The sequence below is a fragment of the Anabrus simplex genome, chromosome 2 (genome assembly GCF_040414725.1).
Source record: "Anabrus simplex isolate iqAnaSimp1 chromosome 2, ASM4041472v1, whole genome shotgun sequence".
NCBI classification, from domain to species: Eukaryota; Metazoa; Arthropoda; class Insecta; order Orthoptera; family Tettigoniidae; genus Anabrus; species Anabrus simplex.
In genome coordinates this window covers 320,034,433-320,059,012 of record NC_090266.1, presented here as the reverse complement: position 1 = coordinate 320,059,012, position 24,580 = coordinate 320,034,433, and the positions used below count along the sequence as shown (strand labels likewise).

Here is a 24,580-nt window from a genome sequence, read left to right as displayed (position 1 = left end):
TAGCATGTCTGTGTAGTGTACTATGTTTAATCAACCGCGCCCTGAATTGTCATGATCTCTATGTGAAATGACAATAACGGCTTATCTGAGGTAAGTAGCATCATCGACTGAACAAGAAAGTGTACATGAACTTTTCAATGTATGCAATTTGTTTGTAATAGATGAAAGGAATGTCAGAAATACCAATTAATAATATAACTTTCCATTATCTTGATGTGGGAGGAGAAAAATTATACTGGTACCGTACGGTACCATATGTCCTTTACAGTATCATTTCATGTTATTCTGTATTTTTATAATATGAAGTGAATTATTACAAAAGTTAGATTTCATAAACATATGAGTACGACCTGTATAGATTCTTATTAGAATTTCAATAGCTAGTGTGTTCATAAATTCAAGCATAGTAACTTGGTACAGTAATTAGTTTCTCCCTCCAGTGAGATTTGGAAGAAGTATTACATATACTGGAAGAGGATGAAGGGGGTTTCATAGACAATCTTACAGGACAGCAGTTATGCGCACTAACCGAAACAGTTCCCAGCCACAAACACTATAATCATTGCAATGTTGCCCCTGAAGAGGATTTCTTGCCAAATAAAAGAATTAAAAAGAATGCCTCAACTCTTCTGAACACTGACCCAGGATGATCTACAAAATGGATCCTTACCGTTATCCAGACTACTACTCACCCCAGGATAAGTCAGTCACTGGGATACATGAGTGCTTCTATAATGAGGAATAAAATCCCATGAATGGAACAACAGGTCAGTTGTTGAGTTTAACTCCACAGAACAGACCTGTGTAATGTTTAGTAACAATATTCAGCTTGTTTTCTCGTAACAGAAAACTAAATGCAGCCCAACTGTATCAACAGTTGTAAATAATAGTGTAAAAACATACATTCTTTTAAATTTGACATGCCTATATTTTTCTGTAAATACATTTTCAGGTTATTTTTCATCCAGATAAAAGACTACACAGGGTATTATTCAATAATTATGTAACTTAAGTGTATTACCAAACTTCGGAAAATTTGCTCTCATAAGACACGTGCGGTATGTTATGGTACCAGGCTATTATTGATGAACCATAGAGTCAAATTACATGAAAAGAAAAAAGCTTTCCATGGCTTCCCTTCTATGCATATCTTCATATGTGATAAAATGAACCAGTTAAAATAAAAATAAAAGCTCTGTCCTTCCCGGGTCAAGAAAATAAGTTTCCAGTGGAGAAGAGGTCATCCCAAAAGAAAAGTACTGAGAGACAGGATATAATTTTTTTTGGAAGCATGACTGTTTGCGTAGAATTCTCTACTTTTGTGAAGCTGGCCGCATGATCATGTGCATGAATGAGTCACGGGTTGATGGCAATACTGCATCTTCCATATGCTGGCAACATAACAAAGAATCTGGCATGCAAGCTAAATTAAGTTCAGGAAACAGACATATATATTTATTCACACGGGTAGCTAAAATGTCATCCACAAATGCCTCTAGTCATGGCCGGCTTACGCTATACTTGGCAATGCTGCAGCCCATCCTTTCAGTTAAACAGTGTGGCGTATGATTGCATTATAAGACACACTCTGTACTTATATAATTGTATTCATTTTTCCGTTAGTATAGTCAGTACTTTCTTTTTCCTGGCACACGAGGGCAAAACGCTGGCAACCAGGAATGAGTTTGCTGGAAAATTTATAATGTCCAATAACGGACCATTTATATTGGTATTATAAATTTACTCATTCAGGACAAATATTTCAGATTCCCTATGGGAATCAACATCTATATCTGATGGCCAAGCAAGCATCAATTTTTGGTAAAGAGACAAAGTCTCTCATAGTGCATTGGCACTGCCGGTGGCTCCAAGTAGCCTACACAGTGGCCTCCACTGTATGCACTAGCCAGCGTCTTGGTAGGTGTGCTAGGTACCAACTGATGAGCCCAACCTAGCACACGAGGGCGAAACGCTGGCAACCACGAATGAGTTAGCTGGAAAATTTATGATGTCCAATAACGGACCATTTATATTGGTATTATAAATTTACTCATTCAGGATAAATATTTCAGATTCCCTATGGGAATCAACATCCATATCAAGTACAATATTCCGTGAGATCAGCTATTCGCACAACCAGCATGCCAGCAACACTTGTGAAACAAATGACGATCGAGCATCCGCAACAGCGGCTTTCAAATTTACCCATATTCTTCGATTTACCGTATTTCATTACCTTACATTTCGCGTTTACATGCCACTGTAACCGTATTGAGAAAAAATCGATCTTGTTTTCTAGAACGCACCTAAAACACAAAAGCCCTGAATGCCCGTTTACATGTGGTATACTGAGTATGGTAACCACATTCAAATCTATTTCAATACTCCATGTAAACGTAGTAAATATTTACGAGAATGAACGGCTTGAATACGACCCACACCCAAGATTTAGAACCAGTATTTTGGGGAAAAAAGTGAGGATGGTATTCGGGATTATACGGTAATGTGTAACAAAACCAAACATTATAATAGGATGATGCAACAAGTCCAAACATTTGCCATGTAATTCATGAACATGAGCTTACAGGGGTGGCCTAAGTACTAATCCAAGACCTATTTGGCATAGTTTACAGCACCCCAGCATATTATTTCAAAGGAACAAGGTTTTTAAAGGTAGTTAGGAAATCAAGTGCTTAGATGATTGAAAAATAAGTGGGTGGGTGCATATACAGGATGTTTCCATTCACCTGGCACAGTCACAGGTTTTCACAATTAAACAACTTTTGTTGACTTAGCAACCATGGTTTGGCTTACTGATTTTTAATACAGATTCTATATACAGGATTTTCAACATCCCAAACCATATCTATGTAGGATAGCCTATATTTCTAAACATTCAAATACGGAAATCCCAAGCAATATTGGAAAGCCAAGGACGGTATAATGATCTGCTGGCACAGGCGCTGCTGCTGTGGTTCGTCCATCTATATGACGTAATTGATGACTGGTGTACAAGGTTCAGGTTTGCAATCATGGTGGATAATTTAAAGCGACGTGCAGCAGCAGCTAAATGAACAAACTGATGGTCTGGTGTCTTTGGCTGTTTGAGATAACGCAACAAAATCTAGCGGCACTAGAATGGGTTGAAACTTCACTATCTGGTTCACGAAAGGGATTTTAACAATCTGATATGACACGGCTAACGCAACGTGACCAAAACCTGATGGAGTATGAAGTATGTCCGGCCAGAGCGAAAACCACTAGTCTAGTTAGGTTAGGTCAGGCGAGTGGCAAAACCATTGGTCTGGGGACAAAGCAAAGGGGATCTGGGTGCATAAGCCCCCAGGTTAGGGCCATGAAGGGATCAGCAGGCCTCTACCATCCCCTATCAAAACAACTGTACTCCCCCAAAACCACTGATAAGTGATAGGTTAGGTTGTGATCCACCGAAAACCACTGATAGCGACAGGTTAGGTTCGGATAGGTGCGACAGCATTGCTAACTGAGCGATTGTTGTTGAATTACACTTTTGTGACCACATCACGAATGGGAAAGCAACGCTATACATATATAGTATATAGCAATCGGTAAGACAGGATATGAATTTATGGGTACTCACCATAAGCACAGCAACACTATACATATGTAGTATATAGCTATCAGTAAGACAGGATATGAATTAATGGATACTCACCATAAGCGCAGCAACACTATAAATATGTATTATATAGCAATCAGTAAGACAAGATATGAATTTATGGGTACTCACCATAAGTGCAGAATCCACTGGCACAGGAATGGGCAGAAGATTGAATTGTTGTTTTTACAGCTGTACTCCCTCTTAAAACTATTATTACCAATATGGGCACAGCTTTGGACAGAAGATTCAGTTGTTTTGGGTAGTTGTACTTCCTCTTAAAACAATAATGAACATGACGGGCACAGGACTGGACAGAATACTGACTTGTTTTTTCTAGTTGTACTTCCTCTTAAAACAATTATCACCACCTTCATACCACGGACACAGCACTGGACAGAACACTGAATTGTTTTTGTCTAGCTGTACTTCCTCTTAAAACAATAATCACCGCCACTGGCAGAGAACTGGACAGAAGATTGGATTGTTTTTGCTTATTTGTATTTCCTCTTAAAACAATAATCAGCACCACGACGACAGTATCATATCAGACATGAAGCAAGTACTGTTCTTCGTGTTGCACAGACATACACTGACAGATCCGGATCATGGAAGATATATTGATGCGAGTGCTGAATGATGGCGGGCTTGTTCAATCTCACCACTCAATGTTAAGGACTATTTCCAGAAATTTATTGCATTTGTTATCTCCAGTAATATTGCAATATTTGCCTTATTAAACATGTATGTGGCGAGGTAGCTGGTGTACAGGCATTTCCTCCGTTATATTCTGGTACCGATGCTTTTACATGCCGCCATGTGGACTCAAACTGTGTTTGTGTGTGCACCTGTAACTTTGTCAACGTCTGGCTCCATGGCTAAATGGTTAGCGTGCTGGCCTTTGGTCACAGTGGTCCCGGGTTCGATTCCCGGCAGGGTCGAGAATTTTAACCATACATGGTTAATTCCGCTGGCAGGGGAGCTGGGTGTATGTGTTGACTCCAACATCATTTCATCCTCATCGCGGCGTGCAGGTCGGCTACAGGCGTCAATTCAAAAACCTACACCTGGCAAGCCAAACTTGTCTTCGGACACTCCCGGCACTAAAAGCCATACGCCATTTCATTTTTTTACTTTGTCAACGAATTCAACTGCTTTATTGTAGATATCAGGGATTGGACTGTTCTATTCTCCACAATTAAAAATAGGAGAGGATTTCCACCAATCAATACTTATTTATTGTATATATTAAACTACAGGACCGGTTTCGACCTCATATTCAAGGTCATCTTCAGCTGAACCATACACACATGTTTATATAATAAAGCTCTGATTAAGATTGTGGTGTTGAAGGAATGCCATATGATGATGATGTACATTTAGTTACATACAAATGGGGCACGTCTTAGCGTGAACTGGCGTATATGTCATTCTGTACAATATTGCAACTGCATGTCTAAAATGTTGAAGGTCTTAAAACTAGTGTATAAAACACGTCTTTTCCTAAACTAACTTATATATATATGTACTTATATATCTTGTACATATATATAAGTTAGTTTAGGAAAAGACGTGTTTTATACACTAGTTTTAAGACCTTCAACATTTTAGACATGCAGTTGCAATATTGTACAGAATGACATATACGCCAGTTCACGCTAAGACGTGCCCCATTTGTATGTAACTAAATGTACATCATCATCATATGGCATTCCTTCAACACCACAATCTTAATCAGAGCTTTATTATATAAACATGTGTGTATGGTTCAGCTGAAGATGACCTTGAATATGAGGTCGAAACCGGTCCTGTAGTTTAATATATACAATAAATAAGTATTGATTGGTGGAAATCCTCTCCTATTTTTAATTGTGCAATTGTCAATACGGAAATGAAGATTATAGATTACGCTATTCTCCACAGTCGTGAAGAAGCACTTCCCCGACCCCCTCTCGACTCCACTGAAAACATACTGCCCTTCTACAAAGTGTCCTTTGTAATATTTTTGTCTTCTGATGGTATTGGGACCGCCAATGGATTCTGATGTAGTCTCGACGTAATTTATTAATACTTCAGAGTAGAAATTCATCCAGTCTGTGATGGTGGTTTTGAAGAACCTGTATTATGTCGGCGGAGTGGGTGTTATGGGCTATTTCGTATGTCAGCTGCAGAATCTCTCGGATGGTTCAATTACTCTTGGAAAACCAAGAGTTGTGGTAGATTGTCCTAGTCGTTTTGCTATTGGATTGCCTTGATCCTTTATTACATGCACATCGTATGCCGTCCCTAGTTTGTTTTGTGTCCTGCAAGGTCATGGTTGACTGACACCTGAGGCACTTCATACGGTACTTTCATTGATTAATTACGCAAGAATGCCATCACCATACCTTTGTTTGATACCATTTGTTGAATGAAACTCCTGTTTGGTGGTATTCCAAGCTTGCCCAGTACCAGTTTAGAATAAGACGAACGCGGAATGAATGTACATCTTCACAGTTCCTCTTGATATTTGTTCATATCTACAGCAAGTCCAGCCACTGTCGTTAGAAATTTAAGAAATGAATGGTTTCTACTGCACTGAATGACTCCAACGAAGGTGGATAGAACGTCTCCTTTTATAGGAGGAATGTGTTGCGGTAATGAAACTTATGATTTGAATTTCATGTATCTTTGTTCCTTTTGGTCGCTATGTTGACAACAATTCAGAGATAGACAACGGTCATCGTTTGGGATAAATATGAATTACTTAGCAATGCCATCTGTCTTACTGATAATGTACTATCTGTGTGTATATAAAATATAACTTTTAAATCTCAAGTACCGGTAACTTGTTAGCTGAGTGGAGAAGCTAATGGACTATGGAGATGAAGATTGCTAGTACAAGATGACCTATCGCCAGGAATTTATAACAGTTAATTTAAATTAGTATAATATGCAAGTATGTATGTGATATAAAATAAGTGGATACTGGTGAGGTAAAGGCTGGAGGAGGAGGACAGTGAAGAGATTGAAAGTAAAAGGGGAAAATTCTTCAGTAACTTTTAGTTTCCTCCCACCCAAAACCCCTACTATCCAAACTGGTCCCATGAGTATGTCGCCATAGCCATGCTGGTTGATTCGGGTTCTGGCCTTCTACCCCAAGGACATTACTATTAACTGAAGTATTTCTTACATACAAATATTTTTTGAATGCTGCATACAAGGACCAATACTGGGCAAATTAAGTCAGAGAGCATGAAAGACACCTACTAAATTAATTAGCCTAGTGAATTGTTTGTAATAGATCATTATCAAATAACATAAGTAACATTTACATACCTTTATTATCATTTTTAGTTGAAACTCGGACATGTTCCTTTGGTCCTTGTAACTGAGCTCCAAGGCCGGAGCCTTCTTTCCAGCCCATTTTTTCCAACATACGTTGGCCAAATTTGTTTTTATCTAAAAAGAAAATGCAAGAGAAAATAACCCTATATCAGTATGTAAAAATCTTAATTACAGTACTTAAATAATAACAGCATATATACCAAACATAATACATCATTTCAATCATTAAACATTAGCTTCAAGAGAGTTAAAAATTGGCCCAATGAATGTGGTTTCACGACTTTACATGAAACATGAACTGCTCTAAAATACTACTATTTTAAAATAAATATAACACCAAGATTCATCTTGTCTTCATAAATTATCTTAAGGCTTTTAATTCCGTAAAGGGCCCAAGAAATTGCCACTATCGATACATAATAGCTCTCAAAATACCACCACTCCATTAAGAGTCAGGGTTGAAGAAGACCTTTCCAACAATAATTCCAGTGGTAAAACAAGATTTCCAGAGGGACACTATCTCTCCAAATTTGTTCACCCTCATCGTGGAAGATTTGTTCATTAGAATGAAATTGCAGAGGAGTAAAAATTGAGAGTATATATCTGAATCATCTTTGGCTTGCCAATGATACAGTGGCTCGGAAAAAAAACAAATGTTCCTTGATGGTACACATTTCCGGAAACAATTGAAACTTTAGATATAATGTTTACCAAGCAAGTTGGCCATGCGGTAAGGATTGCGCAGCTGTGAGCTTGCTTTCAGGAGATAGTGGGTTCAAACCCAACTGTCGGCAGCCTTGAAGATGGTTTTCCGAGGTTTCCCACTTTCAAACCAGGCAAATGCTGGGGCTGTACCTTAAATAAGGCCACGGTCATTTCCTTCCCACTCCTTACCCTTTCCTACCCCATCGTCGCCATAAGACCTATCTGTGTCAGTACGACGTAAAGCAAATTTGTACAAGATATAATCTTTGTTGTGAGTATCCACAGGGTTTGAATCTACAAGGGGTGTGAATTATATTTCTGATAATTAAAATTAGGTCTAATAAAACATTAAAGACAAGGAACAAACAACACCATGCACTCATTCTCTTTTTTTAAGCAACTATACTTACAAGAGAAAACCTGCTGGAATTGAGGACTATGATCTAAGAGCTACAGGATGCTAAGTAACAATGGGTTTGGAAATGAGTACGGGAAAAAACAAAACCCAAAGTCCAGAAAATCAAAAAGTTAAATTTGGAAACAAATCCCTGAAACTGTTGACAAAAGAATCTAGCTTAGTCACTACATCAAACTAGGGAAGACCAATCAAACTGTAGAAATTCCTCAGAAAATTAGATTTTGACTAACATTGATACACCAGTTAATCTAAAGACCAAGATATGCAATATATGCATTTGAACAGCAACTCTTAACAAAGGCAAGTGCTCATAAATTATATCCGCATTAGTAATGGATAGATGCATGCTGCAAATTACCCTCAAAGACAATATCAGGTCACAAAAGATACAAAGAACACAGATGACAAACATCCTGTAGTTCAAATTCATTTTGCTCTATACTTCTATGTATGTATCAGCCCAAATCATTTTTCTTTTTATGGAGATGAAACATTCTGACTCTTTCTGTTTGAGAGCATACAATCTTAAATTTCTTCCACATTCTAACGGATGTGTGTTTCACTACATGATGTTTCCTTATGTAGATTGACAGTGCCAAGATTTCATTTTATTACGTTCTGCATGCATACTTCTAGCGTATGCTATTGTAATTTCTTACAGCATATTGATGTTTGAGTATCTTATTTGTTCATTTCTTCTTGTGCGAGATGATTTCTTTATATGAATATTTGAGTTCCGGGACCTGATACTGGCATCTGATTTCTGCAATTGTTGGTCCATAAACACGACGACGGTTTGTTGCGTTTGAAATCTCTTTCACATTTTATTGAATGTCTGTGTTTATCTCCCGTGTATATATTTCATCATGAATTTTAAATCCTGAAGAGAAATTAAGCTAGGGTATAAAACCGGACCTATACTCCAAGCTGTATACCAATGAACAGAACACACAATCTCACTAAACCAAACAATAATAAATTATTTTGGCTTATGTAAACAAACATACAGGGTCTCTCATACAAACTACGACCAGACGTGTGGTGTTTGTGCCACGCGCTGCGGCAGCTGGCTCAGCCGAACTTATGTCGCACGCGGCCGCCCTGCTTTAAGCGTGTATACAATCTTATATGAAATCTTACCTTATAAAAGATGCTAGAAATGTCGTCCTTCCTGGTTATACAGGCATTGTATCTGGTAACCATATTCTGGCTCACATGAGAGAGTTCTGCCACTGTAATGTTTCTGATTTCATTTGTAATGTTTTCTTTCAGTTCCTCCAATGTGCGAGGATTGTTCGATACACTTTTTCTTTCAGTTTACCCCACAAGTAAAAACAATCACACACTGTTAGATCTGGAAAATGAGGGGGAATATACCAGCACTGATCACTCTCTCTGCAAACGCTTTAAGAAGGGAATCATTTGCTGTATGAGCAGGGGTTGAATTTTGTTGAAACCACCCACGCGATTTTTCTTATTCAGTTAACTGATGGAAGAATGGCATCAAAATGTCATCTTGGTACCTCTATGCATATACTGGTCTCTTGAAGAAAAAAAAAAAAGAAAAAAAAAAAAAAAAAAAAAAAGTAGGCCCAATTATTCGTCTTGCACTAACAGCAAATCAAACACCAATTTCCTATCATAGTAAGGGACTTCATAAACACCATTAGGATTTACTGCACACCAATAGTGAGAATTATGGCTGTTCATATAACCATTAAAAAAAAGCAAAGCTATATTTTTTTGTACAAAATAAATTGTTATTCGAGGGAACATGAAGATAAAAATGCAAATAAAAATATTATGCAAACTTTTTTAACAATTTGTTTTACATACAATGTATATTAAACATTAAATTTTCTTTTACAGGTTGCTTTACGTCGTATCGACACAGACAGGTCTTTTAGCGACAATGGGATAGGAAGGAGCTAGGAGTGGGAAGGAAGTGGCCGTGGTCTTAACTAAGGTACAGCCCCTAGCATTTGCCTGGTGTGAAAATGGGAGACCACGGAAAACCATCTTCAGGGCTGCTGACAGTGGGGTTCGAACCCACTATCTCCTGAATACTACTGGCTGCACTTAAGCGACTGCAGCTATCGAGCTCGGTTAAGTTAACATTAGAGTAAGGGTAATTTACTCAAGTATGAACAACAATTATAACAAATGCAATGGGCCGGCATTGTTAATCAGCACAGCGACTGCTTCAGAATATCAGGCAGCAGGGCACTCTGTCACAGGGCATTCAGTTGAGGCAGCCTGATCTAACTATTCTGGTAGCAATAATACCAGTCCAAGTACTTCATTTCCAGCACACTTGATGTCTTTGTTCACGCCAACATGCTACAAAACCTCTTGAGGAATCTAGCCTACATGAACAACATAAATCCCGGCCACAGCCCTTGCCTGTTCTGTAGTTGCAGCTTCCCAATTGCAACCTGGCTCTTATCGTAAGTCTTGTCATAATTGTCTTGCCAATGCTAGTAGGTTATGGTACAGCTAAACTATTGTTTGGTTACAATGTATGTGTAATTGAACTTCTAATTCATTAAAAGATAATTTTTCTACTGCCATCATCAGTTTGCAAAGCAAAAGGTATGTTCTTGACCCAGATTTTTATAATCTTCACAATTTGAATTTCGTCAACTCCTCCTTGTTGCAAGAAACAGTATCAAACAGGAAACAATTGAACTCTAGCAATTCAGTTTCTACAGCTGTCGACATCTTATAAAACTGGTCATTCCCAACGTCTCTCAACAACTTCACTTTGAATATTACATAACTATTGTATCCTGTCAGCCATATAAGTGGTTCAGGTAAATAAGAGACATGCAATCCTAATTGTGGCTAGAGTGAAAGTATGGTCGAATGTTTCAGCTAAAAGCAATGCTTTCATATGGAATGTTCAATGAAATGTAAAGCGGCACAGTTGCCCACTTTTCATGAACAGTACTACTGTGTGCTTGTTAACTACCAAAGTCAAGTTCCAGTGCTAGAATGACCTGGCCACAGACAGTGGTGAAGACTGCTCCACAATGTTCTGCTCAGTGAGTAAACCCTTCACTCCTACCAATGCCTCCATAACATGGATCAAATAGCTCGAATACTATAGTGGAACAATGTGTCAAGTACCAGCTGTTATAAGAATTTGCATATTATTTCTACCTGTTTAACGTCACACTAACATGTCGAAGGTTTTCAGCAATGGAAGGATGGGAAAGGGCTAGGATTGGAAATCTAATGGGGAAGGTAGTGCTCGTAGCCTTTATTAAGGTACAGCCCTCAGCATTTTCCTGGTCTGATAATGGGAAACCACCTTCAGGGCTGTCGATACTGGGATTCGAACCTACTACCTCCCAAATGCAAGCTCTCGGCTGCATGACCCTAACTGCACGGCTAACTCGCTCGGCAGAATATGTATGATTCAGAGGAACAACAAGATACAAAGGAAAGTTATGTAACTCTCCCCAAATCCCTGCCAATATTCACAGAGGCATTCCACTTGGCAAGAGAACTCACCTTGATGACAACTCATGCAGACTGACAATATATTCATGTATCAAGAGAGTAACTTTCCCTCTGCAATAAAAATGTGTGAGGTATGAAAGATCAGAATTTACTATTGCTCCTCTCTTCGCTACAAAGGATTCTTTGGTAAGATCAACATTAGTAATGGTAGGGCGCAGGAAATAAATATGAAATAAATATTGTGTACATATTTCCATTATTATTTGTTGTACAATGAATTTATATTGCATATAAGATCACAATTTTATTTGCTATATTGATAGGACCACTATTCATGGAAATATTTGAGATATTTTTATACTTTCTCTTAAACTACTCATCAAACAAAATGAATAAAATTATGTATAGCCTAGATTGAAGTGCCTTTTCTTATGACAAATACTATTCACACGTACATACAGTCGGACATGACAGAAATTTAAAAAATTCATTTCCTTCTTATTCTGGAGATGACTGACACAAAAATACCAATTATCAATTTCTTTTTTACCTAACCACAGACAAAACTCTTATCCACACAGATTAAGTCCACAGCAGGTGTAAGGCGTTTGTGCAGGAAAATCTCAAGAACCATCAAACGGATTTGAAGCAGTTTTCACCATTGTATAGACTAGCATTTATTGAGGAAGGTTCGTGTGTGTGTGTGTGTGAAATATTAATCCGAGTGAGCCGAATAGTGGCAATTTTACCAAAGTCAAAGGAAAAAAAAGCCATACAAGTGCATCCTTGGCATACTAGATCCTAATGGGTGGGTAGGAGATAGGGATCTGCACTCAGATGGCCTTGACTTAAATCGCAGTGGCACAGTTAGGAAATTTGTTTAGAAGTGTACCGAATAGTGGCAATTTTACCAAAGTCAAAGAAAAAAAAGCCATACAAGTGCATCCTTGGCATACTAGATCCTAATGGGTGGGTAGGAGATAGGGATCTGCACTCAGATGGCCTTCACTTAAATCGCAGTGGCACAGTTAGGAAATTTGTTTAGAAGTGTAATAGGGAGGTACATTTAGGGAAACGATGTTGTCTAGGGAGCGGTGATGAGGGTACAAAGATCTGGAAGTCAAGTAGGGATGACATAAAAATGTTAGTGTTGAACTGTAGAAGTATTGTAAAGAAAGGAATAGAATTAAGTAACTTAATAGATATATATTTACCAGATATTGTAATACAAGTTGAATCATGGCTGAGAAATGATATAATGGATGCAGAAATTTTCTCACGGAACTGGAGTGTGTATAGTAGAGATAGGATAGGAATAGTGGGAGGGACGAGTATTCATTCTGGTGAAAGAAGAATTTGTAAGCTACGAAAAAGTTTAAGATGAGAAACATGAAATTCTAGGTGTAGGCCTAAGGCTCATTTCTAAAGATAATAAGCAACTTGATGTCTTTGGAGTGTACAGACCGGGAAAGGATAGTGCTGACACGGATTCAGAATTATTTAATAAGACAATCAGCTATGTGGGAAACGACATGGAAAGGAATGTGATTGTAGCGGGAGATCCTAATTTACCAAATGTCAATTGGGAAGGAAATGCGAACGACAGGAAGCATGAACAACAAATGGCAAATAAGCTAATATGGGAAGGACAGCTGATTCAGAAGGTTACGGAACCAACTGGAGGGAAAAATATCCTAGACGTGGTACTGATAAAACCAGATAAGCTCTATAGAGAAACCGAAGTAATAGATGGTATTAGTGATCACGGAGCTGTTTTTGCCATAGTTAAAAATAAATGTGATAGAAAGGAAGGTTTTAAAACTAGGACTATTAGGCAGTACCATATGGCTGATAAAGCAGGCATGAGGCAGTTTTTAAAAAGTAATTATGATCGGTGGAAAACGGTAAATAAGAATGTAAACAGACTCTGGGAATAGTGGCAATTGCTGAGGAATATGAAAACAGGTTTGTACCTTTAAAGGCGGTAAGGAATGGTAAAGACCCACCTTATTATAACAGAGAAATAAAGAGACTAAGAAGGAGGTGCAGATTGGAAAGAAACAGAGTTAGAAATGGCTGTGGAAGTAAGGAGAAATTGAAGGAACTTACTAGGAAATTAAATCTAGCAAAGAAGGCAGCTAAGGATAACATGATGGCAAGCATAATTACCAGTCATACACATTTTAGTGAAAAATGAAAGGGTATATATATAGGTATTTTAAGGCAGAAACAGGTTCCAAGAAGGACATTGCAGGAATAACTAATGAACAAGGAGAGTGTGCATGTGAGAATCTTCAAAAGGCAGAAGTATTCTGTCAGCAGTATGTAAAGATTGTCGGTTACAAGGAAAATGTCCAGATAGAGACTAATGCTAAAGAACTATTAAAATTTACATATGATAACAATGATATTTACAATAAGATACAAAAGTTGAAAACTAGAAAAGCGGCTGGAATTGATAAGATTTCCGTGGATATATTAATTAATATATTAATATATAATTAATATATTATCTTAATTGGTTGGGATATAGTACCATATCTGACGTATTTATTTGATTAGTGTTTGGTTGAAGGAGCTATACCAAATGAAGGAGAGTTGCTATGGTAGCCCCTGTATCTAAAAGAAAGGGTGATAGACATAAAGCTGAAAATTACAGGCCAGTAAGTTTGACATGTGTTGCATGTAAGCTTTGGGAAGGCATTCTTTCTGATTACATTAGACATGTTTGCGATAGAAGGCAATTTGGTTTAAGGAAAAGTTATTACACTGAAGCTCAACTTGTAGGATTCCAGCAAGATATAGCAGATATTTTGGATTCTGGAGGTCAAATGGACTGTATCGCGATTGACCTGTCTAAAGCATTTGATAAGGTGGGTCATGGGAGACTACTGGCAGAAATGAGTGTAATTGGGACTAGACAAAAGAGTAACTGAATGGGTTGCTATATTTCTAGAAAATAGATCTCAGAGAATTAGAGTAGGTGAAGCTTTATCTGACCCTGTAATAATTAAGAGGGGAATTCCTCAAGGCAGTATTATTGGACCTTTATGTTTTCTTATATATATAAATGATTTGAGTAAAGGAGTGGAATCAGAGGTAAGGCTTTTTGCGGATGATGTTATTCTCTATAGATTCAGCAACTGCAAAATGGCCTCGATAATGTTGTGAGATGGACAGTACGCAATGGCATGATGATAAACGGGGTTAAAAGTCAGGTTGTGAGTTTCACAAATAGGAAAAGTCCTCTGAGTTTTAATTACTGCGTGGATGGGGTGAAAGTTCCTTTTGGGGATCATTGTAAGTATCTGGGAAAGATCTTCATTGGGGTAATCACATCAATAGGATTGTAAATGAAGGATACAGATCTCTGCACATGGTTATGAGGGTGTTTAGGGGTTGTAGTAAGGATGCAAAGGAGAAGGAGTCTAAGTCTCTGGTAAGACCCCAACTAGAGTATGGTTCCAGTGTATGGGACCCTCACCAGAATTATTTGATTCAAGAACTGGAAAAAATCCAAAGAAAAGCAGCTCGATTTGTTCTGGGTGATTTCCGACAAAAGAGTAGCGTTACAAAAATGTTGCAAAGTTTGTGCTGGAAAAAACTGGGAGAAAGGAGACGAGCTGCTTGACTAAGTGGTATGTCTCACTTAGTTTACAAAAGGAGTACATTTATGTTCCACCTATTCAATACAATCAGTACCACGTTATGTGGTTATAAGACATAGAAAATCTGAATGTTATGTGGACATGTTTCGCCCTTCTTATTCGGCATCATCAGCCATATTAATTTAATCTTAAAAAATCTAGTTTAGAGGACAATGACATTTATAATTTGTAAAAATTGAACTATGATTTCTTATGATATTAACTTTACAGAATAGTGATTATAAAACATAACCTGTCAAATACTCGAAATAAACTCATCTCAAAGCAGCCTCAACCAGCTCACTAACATCTGTTTGCAACGGTTATATCAGATAATATTTTAGACCAATCAACTTTTTTTTTTTTTTTTTTTTTTTGCAAGTTGCTTTACGTCGCACTGACACAGATAGGTCTTATGGCGACGATGGGATAGGAAGAGGCTAGAAGTGGGAAGGAATCGTCCATGGCCTTAATTAAGGTACAGCCCCAGCATTTGTGTGGTGTGAAAACGGGAAACCACGGAAAACCATCTTCAGGGCTGCCGACAGTGGGATTCGAACCCACTTATCTCCCAAATACTGGATACTGGCCGCATTTAAGCAACTGCAGCTATCGGGCTCGGTACCAATCAACTTAATGAGGATAACATCATAACATTCGCCTTTTCTCTTAACCAATCTTTTAATGTTGGAATGCAAAATATAACAAAATTTCACCCTCAAGTTTCAACCATTTTAGTCCATTGAAAACTTACGTTGGCAACTGCCGCAGCGAATATATGCTGACTTGATGATATAAATGTTGATTCCCATAGGGAAGCGCACGGGAGCAAAGCGCTGGCAACCAGGAGTGAGTTAGCTGGAAGATTTGTAATGTCCAATAGCGGGGGGTTTGAATTGGTATTATATATGCTGACTTTTATAACGAAGAGGATCCACTTCAGTACCAGACATGTTCTGTTCTTAAAACTTTATATTGACACAAATTTTCTTTTAGACAAGATTTTAAATTAGTTTACAATAATTTTAGCATGTATTGTATGTCCCAACATCATATTTTATAACCACTATTCTGTAAAGTTAATATCATAAGAAATCATAGTTCAATTCTTACTAATCATGTCATTGTCCTCTAAACAATGTTTGTTCTAAGATTAAATTAATATGGCTGATGATGCCCCATAAGAAGGGCGAAAGATGCCCCCCATAATATTCATATTTTCTATGTCTAATTAACCACATAATGTAGTACTGATTGTATTGAATAGGTGGAACAATAAATGTACTTCTTTTGTAAACTAAGTGAGATCGCTGTTTTCAATACGGATCAAAAATGAGAGTGATGATTTGTAAGTGGTATGTTCCGAGCTGTCAGCGGAGAAATGGTGTGGAATGACATTAGTAGATGAATAAGTTTGAGTAGCGTCTTTAAAAGTAGGAAAGATCACAATATGAAGATAAAGTTTGCATACAAGAGGACAAATTGGGGCAAATATTCATTTATAGAAGGGGAGTTAGGGATTGGAATAACTTACCAATGGAGATGTTCAATAAATTTCCAATGTCATTGAAATCATTTAAGAAAAGGCTAGGAAAACAACAGATAGGGAATCTGCCACCTGGGCGACTGCCCTAAATGCAGATAAGTATTGACTGATAAACCATCAATGATAGAGCTCGAGTATGTGCAGAAGAACTGCCGAGCAAAAAACTTTACAAAAAAGTCTGGGACAGTATATACCTATCTGTAAAAAGGTAGCCCTCATACAATAAGCATTTTTATGTTACCGATATACTTTGAAGTAAAAGAATCAACCTTAAAACTAGAAACCATAGTTTGAGATGAATCACGTAATTCTCATCAAAACAACATGAACTGTTTATTCACTACAATAATCTTATTTTTTTTAAAATACCGTTTAGAGTATGTAATTTGAATCATAGTTTAGGAAGATTTTGTCCATTTGGTGAAAACACAGGGATGGTTTAAATATTGCATGGAGAGAAAGGAGGGAGCTAACAGGCAAGCGGCTGGAAGGCCTTTGGGGAAACACCATACTGAGTTACATACAGTACATATCTAGGGAGGAAAAAGAACTAATATTGTAAACAACAAAATTTATATGGCCTAACAACATTAATTCAAAATTGCTGCCATACGCAGCTGTGACTGGTCATCACTTTTTTATTTTTTTATTTTATTTTACAAAAGCATAGAAGCTAGCCATGTGAACTATGGGTAGTGAGGCTATCTTACCTGGAGCCCCCCCACCCTGTTCAATTACTAGCCTGGTAAGGGATATTTACCTGGATCTGAGGGCTGGTTCAAAGTCCACTCAGACTATGTGAGAACACTTGAGGAGCTAACTGACGGTGAGATAGCAGCCCCGTTCTAGAAAGCCAAGAATATAGGCTGAGAGGATTTGTCTTGCTGATCATGTGTCATCTCGTAATCTACAGGCCTTCATGCTGAGCAGCAGCCACTTGGTAGGCCAAGGCTCATCAGGGCTGTAGCATGAAGGGTTTTTGTTCGGATATAGCCTACTCAAGAAGGTAAATTCATTAACAAGAAAAAAATGCAACACCTGTGAAACTGACATAAAATATAAATTTTAACATTTCTCATAATCTCCTATAAAATTTTCTACCATGTACTGAATATTAGAAAATGTTTTTGAAGACTGCCAAATGGAATGAACTCAACAACAGCCAATTGTATTGTGCTATGCAGATGAAAATCAATGCCCATCACAAAAATGCAAATCTTTGTTTCCATACCCTAACTGTTACCTCCATGAGTGACAGAAGGAATTCTCTGACCTTAAACTCAAGTGTTAAATAGCACTTTCGGGAGTGAGGATGCCCTTGAACTCAAGAGGATGCTACAAGGGTAGTACTAGCGTTAGTAGAGGATGGACACAGCTTGCAATGTGTGGCTGAGTTGTTATACTGTGCTCTATCAACTGGGTTCATACTTCTGCAGGCCAGGATCTGGTAGGAGGAGGTCAACTTCTGCAAGGGATGACCAGTTCTTACATACATACATACATACATACATACATACATACATACATACATACATTATCATCATAGACTGTTATGCCTTTCAGCGTTCAGTCTGCAAGCCTCTGAGAATTTACTAAATGTCGCCACAATCCTCAATGTGCAACTAGTGTTGTGGCCTCATTTAGTTCTATACCTCTTATCTTTAAATCGTTTTAAACCGAGTCTAACCATTGTCGTCTTGGTCTCCCTCTACTTCTCTTACCCTCCATAAGAGTCCATTATTCTCCTAGGTAACCTATCCTCCTCCATTTGCCTCACATGACCCCACCACCGAAGCCGGTTTATGCGTACAGCTTCATCCATCGAGTTCATTCATAAATTAGCCTTTATCTCCTCATTCCGAGCACCCTCCTGCCATTGTTCCCACCTGTTTGTACCAGCAATCATTCTTGCTACTTTCATTTCTGTTACTTCTAACTTATGAATAAGATATCCTGAGTCCACCCAGCTTTCGCTCCCGTAAAGCAAAGTTGGTCTGAAAACAGACCGATGTAAAGATAGTTTAGTCTGGGAGCTGACTTCCTTCTCACAGAATACTGCTGATCGCAACTGCGAGCTTACTGCATTAGCTTTACTACACCTTGATTCAATCTCACTTACTATATTACCATCCTGGGAGAACCAACAAATTAATCTAAAAAGCCACCTAATCGATACTTTTTAATTTGTTGATTAAACTCATCGATACGGCCATGAAGTGGACAGCTTGCAATCCTGGGAGAACACACAACCTAAATACTTGAAATTATCGACCTGTTCTAGTTTTGTATCACCAATCTGACATTCAATTCTGTTGAATTTCTTACCTACTGACATCAATTTAGTCTTCAAGAGGCTAATTTTCATACCATACTCATTGCACCTATTTTCAAGTTCCAAGATATTAGACTGCAGACTTTCGGCACAGTCTGTCATTAAGACCAAGTCATCAGCATAGGCCAAACTGCTTACTATATTTCCACCTAACTGAATCCCTCCCTGCCATTTTATACCTTTCAGCAGATGATCCATGTAAACTACGAACAGCAAAGGTGAAAGATTACAGCCTTGTCTAACTCCTGTAAGTACCCTGAACCAAGAACTCATTCTACCATTAATTCTCACTGAAGCCCAATTGTCAACATAAATTCCTTTGATTGATTTTAATAATCTACCTTTAATTCCATAGTCCCCCAGTATAGTGAACATCTTTTCCCTCGGTACCCTGTCATATGCTTTCTCTAGATCTATGAGCTGCCTCTGTGGATCAGTGGTAGAGTGTCGGCCTCCGGATCCCAAGATAGCGGGTTCAAACCTGGCAGAGGTAGTCGGATTTTTGAAGGGCGGAAAAAATTCCATTCGACACTCCATGTCGTACGATGTCGGCATGTAAAAGATCTCCGGTGACACATTTGGTGTTTACCCGACAAAATTCATTAAATGTCAGCCACAGACGCCCAAGAGAGTTTCGGTTTACTCGGTCTGCCATCTAGTGAGCCTGGGAGTAAAACGGAACGTCGAAATTGACAAGCAGACAGCCAGATGGCGTCAAATTGAAATGTCTGCACACGGTAGCTGAGGCCATACGATTATTATTATTATTATTATTATTCTAAATCTAAGAAACATAAACACAACTGCCTATTCCTCTCATAGCAGTTTTCAATTACCTGGCGCATACTGAAAATCTGATCCTGACAGCCTCTCTGTGGTCTGAAACCACACTGGTTTTCATCCAACTTCCTCTCAATGACTGATCGCACCCTCCCTTCCAAGATGCCAGTGAATACTTTGCCTGGTATACTAATCAATGAAATACCTCGATAGTTGTTGCAATCCTTCCTGTTCCCTTGCTTGTAGATAGGTGCAATTACTGCTTTTGTCCAATCTGAAGGTGCCTTAACAACACTCCACGCTAATGTTACTACTCTATGAAGCCATTTCATCCCTGCCTTCCCACTATACTTCACCATTTCAGGTCTAATTTCATCTATTCCTGCTGCCTTATGACAATGGAGTTTATTTACCATCCTCTCCACTTCCTCAAGCATAATTTCACCAACATCATTTTCCTCCTCCCCATGAGCTTGGCTGTTTGCAGCACCACCAGGATGATTTCCTTTTACATTGAGAAGATCTTCAAAATATTCCCTCCACCTTGCCAGTGATTCCCTGGGATCTATTATGAGTTCACCTGAATTACTCAAAACACTGTTCATTTCCTTTTCCCCTTCCTTCCTAAGATTCTTGATTACTGTCCAGAAAGGTTTCCCTGCTGCTTGACCTAGCCTTTCCAGGTTATTACCAAAATCTTCCCATGACTTCTTTTTGGATTCAACAACTATTTGTTTCGCTCTGTTTCTTTCATCTACGTACAAATCCCTGTCTGCCTCGGCCCTTGTTGGAGCCATTTCTGATAAGCCTTCTTTTTATGTTTACAGGCTGCTCTCACTTCATCATTCCACCAAGATGTTTGCCTTTTCCCATCTTTACACACAGTTGTTCCTAGGCATTCCTTTGCTGTTTCTACTACAGCATCCCTGTATGCCACTCATTCACTTTCTATATCCTGAACCTGCTTACAGTCTACTATTCGAAACTTCTCACTAATCATATCCATGTACTTCTTCAATTTACAATTGTTGCCATCTTCAGAAGGTGCACCTTGAAACCAGTTTACAATTATATTACACCACACTTTAATTACTTTCATTACTGGATCATGAGCATTTTTGACCAATGTTATTTTACTGCCTTCATTCTCATAAGTTTATGTAGAGATAAACTTCACATGAAACTGTGCATCAGTCTGGTCAACTTGACTTCACTGCATGCTAGCAGCAAGTAGTTATGGTTTAAAACACTGTCCCCTGCCAACTTGCTTACCTTTTTCATTAGTTGAAAGATCACAAGGCAAACCAACACATGCAAAACTGGCAAACAGTTCCCATAGAGCATCAATAAACTACAGTATTGAGATCGTGAAGTTTATGTCAGTTTTACCAGTGAAAGATTCAAGTGCACAGAATATATCTGAACAGAGATCAAGAACTAAGGCATTTCACTTCGACCAAGATGTCCACTCAATTTGGAGAAGAATATTCCCCGACTTATTTTCTGACTTCCCCTAACCACAATTTTAGGTTTCTCATCTCAGAAAGTGATCTAAATCTAGACCTAACAAGTATAAATATGACCTGCTCATTTGCTGCGACAACCATACATTTTAGTGTTTGCATGGAGTATCGCTAAGCATATGACAGGGTACCGCGGAAAAAGATGTTAGATTTTCGCCATACTGGGGGACTATGGAATTAAGGGTAAATTATTAAAATCAATCAAAGGTATTTATGTTGACAACTGGGCTGTAGTGAGAACTGATGGTAGAATGAGTTCTTGGTTCAGGGTACTTACACGAGTTAGACAAGGCTGTAATCTTTCACCTTTGCTGTTCGTAGTTTACATGGTTCATCTGCTGAAAGGTATAAAGTAGCAGGGAGGGATTCAGTTAGGTGCAAATGTAGTAAGCAGTCTGGCCTATGCTGACAATTTGGCCTTAATGGCAGATTGTGCCAAAAGCCTGCAGTCTAATATCTTGTAACTTGAAAATAGGTGCAATAAGTATGGTATGAAAATTAGCCTCTCAAAGACTAAACTGATGTCAGTAAGTAAGAAATTCAACAGACCGGGCGAGTTGGCTGTGTGGTCAGGAGCGCGGAGCTGTGAGCTCGCATCCGCGGCATAGTGGGTTAGAACCCCACCGTCAGCAGCCCTGAAAATGGTCTTCCGTGGTTTCCCAATTTCACACCACACAAATGCTGGGGCTGTACGTTAATTAAGGCCATGGGTGATTCCTTCCCATTCCTAGACCTTTCCTGTCCCATCGTCGCCACAAGACCTATCTGTGTCGGTGCGACGTACAGCAACTAGCAAAAGAAAAAAAAATATTTTTTTTAACAGAACTGAATGTCAGATTGTGATACAAAGCTGGAACAGGTAGATAATTTTAAGTATTTTGGTTGTGTGTTCTCCGAGTATGGTAATAGTAAATGAGATTGAATCAAGGTGTAGTAAAGTGAATGCATTGAGCTAACAGTTGCAATCAACAGTGTTCTGTAAAGAAGGAAGTCAGCTGCCGGATGAAATTATCTTTACATCGGTCTGTTTTCAGACAGACTTTGCTTTAAGGGAGCAAAAGCTGGGTGGACTCAGGATGTCTTATTCATAAGTTAGAAGTAACAGACATTAAAGTAGCAAAAATGATTGCTAGTACAAACAGGTGGGAACAATGGCAGGAGGGTACTCAGAACGAGGAGATAAAGGCTAAGTTAGGAATGAACTCGATGGATGAAGCTTCGGTTGGGGGGGGGTCATGTGAGATGAATGGAGGAGGATAGGTTACCTAGGAGAATAATGAACTCTGTTATGGAGGGTAAAAGGAATAGAGGGAGACCAAGACGACGCTGGTTAGACTCAGTTTCTAACGATTTAAAGATAAGAGGTATAGAACTAAATGAGGTCACAGCGCTAGTTGCAAATAGAGGATTGTGGTGATGTTTAGTAAATTCACAGAGGCTTGCAGACTGAACGCTGAAAGGCATAAGAGTCTATAATGATAATGTATGTATGTATTGTTTGTGCCTATATTTCTTTTCTTGAAAGTGGTTTTCAGCACAGAAATTTTTTCCCAATTAATGTAAATTCCATAGGTTTTCAGCATTAGTTACTGCTCTAAGGTACTAGAACCTTCCGTAAGAGAAGGCTACTTAATTTCTTTATATGATTCTCATAATATTAGGATTATCATGAAACGTTTTAGGATTCTGACATAAGCTCCACTGTAAGAGTTCTGTCAGTTTGGGAAGAAGTTTCCTTTAAACTTTTGTGTAAACATAGGCTAGATTTTCACACCCTGTGGTATCTTTTATAGTTTGGATCAAATAGCTGGCAATTACTGCTAAAAGGGGCAAGCACTGTATTTAAGCGAGTGACTCCACTTTCAAGGATCTGTAGATCAGACTGAAGAAATAATGTTATTTGCTTTACGTCCTACTAACTACTTTTACGGTTTTCGGAGATGCCGAGGGCTGGAATTTAGTCCTGCAGGAGTTCTTTTACGTGCCAGTAAATCTATAGAGAGGCTCAGAAGGCTGAGCACCTTCAAATACCACCGGACTGAGCAAGGATCGAACCTGCCAAGTTGGGGTCTGAACCACTCAGCCGGCAGACTGAAGTAAAAAAAAATGGTGTTCGGTGCCATATGCATATTTCACAACGATAGTATTCATTCCTTTTCCAGGATCAACAGAATCTGCATTGAGAGATGCAGAATTAATTCCAGTAGACAAAATGTTATTTATAGCATGGCTTGGCTATGCAGGATTAATTCCTCCTGGTTTTCTAATTAAACTGAATGACATTTTTCTATTTACCATTTGAGAATTTTCTCGTGAGAACAAAGTGGAATTCAGGCTGCAACAAATACCTTAACCACTGAAATTTTTATCTTTACAATTTGCTTTACACTGCACCGACACAGATAGGTCTTATGACAACGAAGGGATAGCATTTGCCTGGTGTGAAAATGGGAAATGTTGGAAAACCATTTTTAGGGCTGCCGACAGTGGGCCTCAAATCCACTATCTCCCAAATGCAAGCTGATAGCTACATGACCCAAACTGTGCAGCCACTTGCTCGGTAAGCACTGGATTGTGGCCATGGTGGTTTTAGTAAGTTTCAGTATTTAGGAATTCTTTTCTAGGGACCACTGCAGTCTGGAATCTTGAACATCGAAAACCTGTTTTATTGTTTCATCATGACAGCATACTGTATGCTGTGGGAAGTGTTCTACACGTTGTGGATTCTAAACCATTTTCTCATAATTTTGAAAACTCCCACTGTAGCATCACAACTTTGAAATCCCTCTAGTTCAAAAATGCTTCCTTTACACTTGAGAGCAGGTAGAGATGCTGTAACTTCTGAAAAAATTTGGACTGCTCTATTAAACTGCCAATGTGGATCAGTGACAGAGTGTCGGCCTCCGGGTCCCAAGATAGCGGGTTCAAACCCGGCAGAGGTAGTCGGATTTTTGAAGGGCAGAAAAAAGTCCATTCGACACTCCATGTCGTACAATGTCGGCATGTAAAAGATCTCTGGTGACACATTTGGTGTTCACCCAACAAAATTAATTAAATCTCAGCCATAGACGCCCACGAGATTTTTGGTTTACTCGGTCTGCTATCTAGTGGGCCTAAAGTAAAAAAGAACCTCGAAATTGACGAGCACACAGCCAGATGGTGTCAAATTGAAATGTCTGCACACGGTAGCTGAGGCCATA

General features: G+C 38.6%; 1 protein-coding gene across 5 annotated transcripts in view; it reads right to left on the bottom strand.

The window, feature by feature from the left end:
• LOC136864096 (G patch domain-containing protein 4) overlaps positions 1–24,580 on the bottom strand; it is a 98,972-nt gene that overhangs the window by 68,628 nt on the left and 5,764 nt on the right. For 3 of the 5 annotated variants that reach the window (XM_067140663.2, XM_067140664.2, XM_068226164.1), the window contains exon 2: positions 6,956–7,078. In XM_067140663.2, the coding sequence (XP_066996764.2) occupies positions 6,956–7,055 (100 nt within the window). In that variant the 5' untranslated portion in view covers positions 7,056–7,078. Of the gene's footprint in view, positions 1–6,955; positions 7,079–9,227; positions 9,499–17,505; positions 17,707–24,580 lie in introns of those variants that run through there. The other 2 variants (XM_067140666.2, XM_067140667.2) reach the window with 2 other exon arrangements.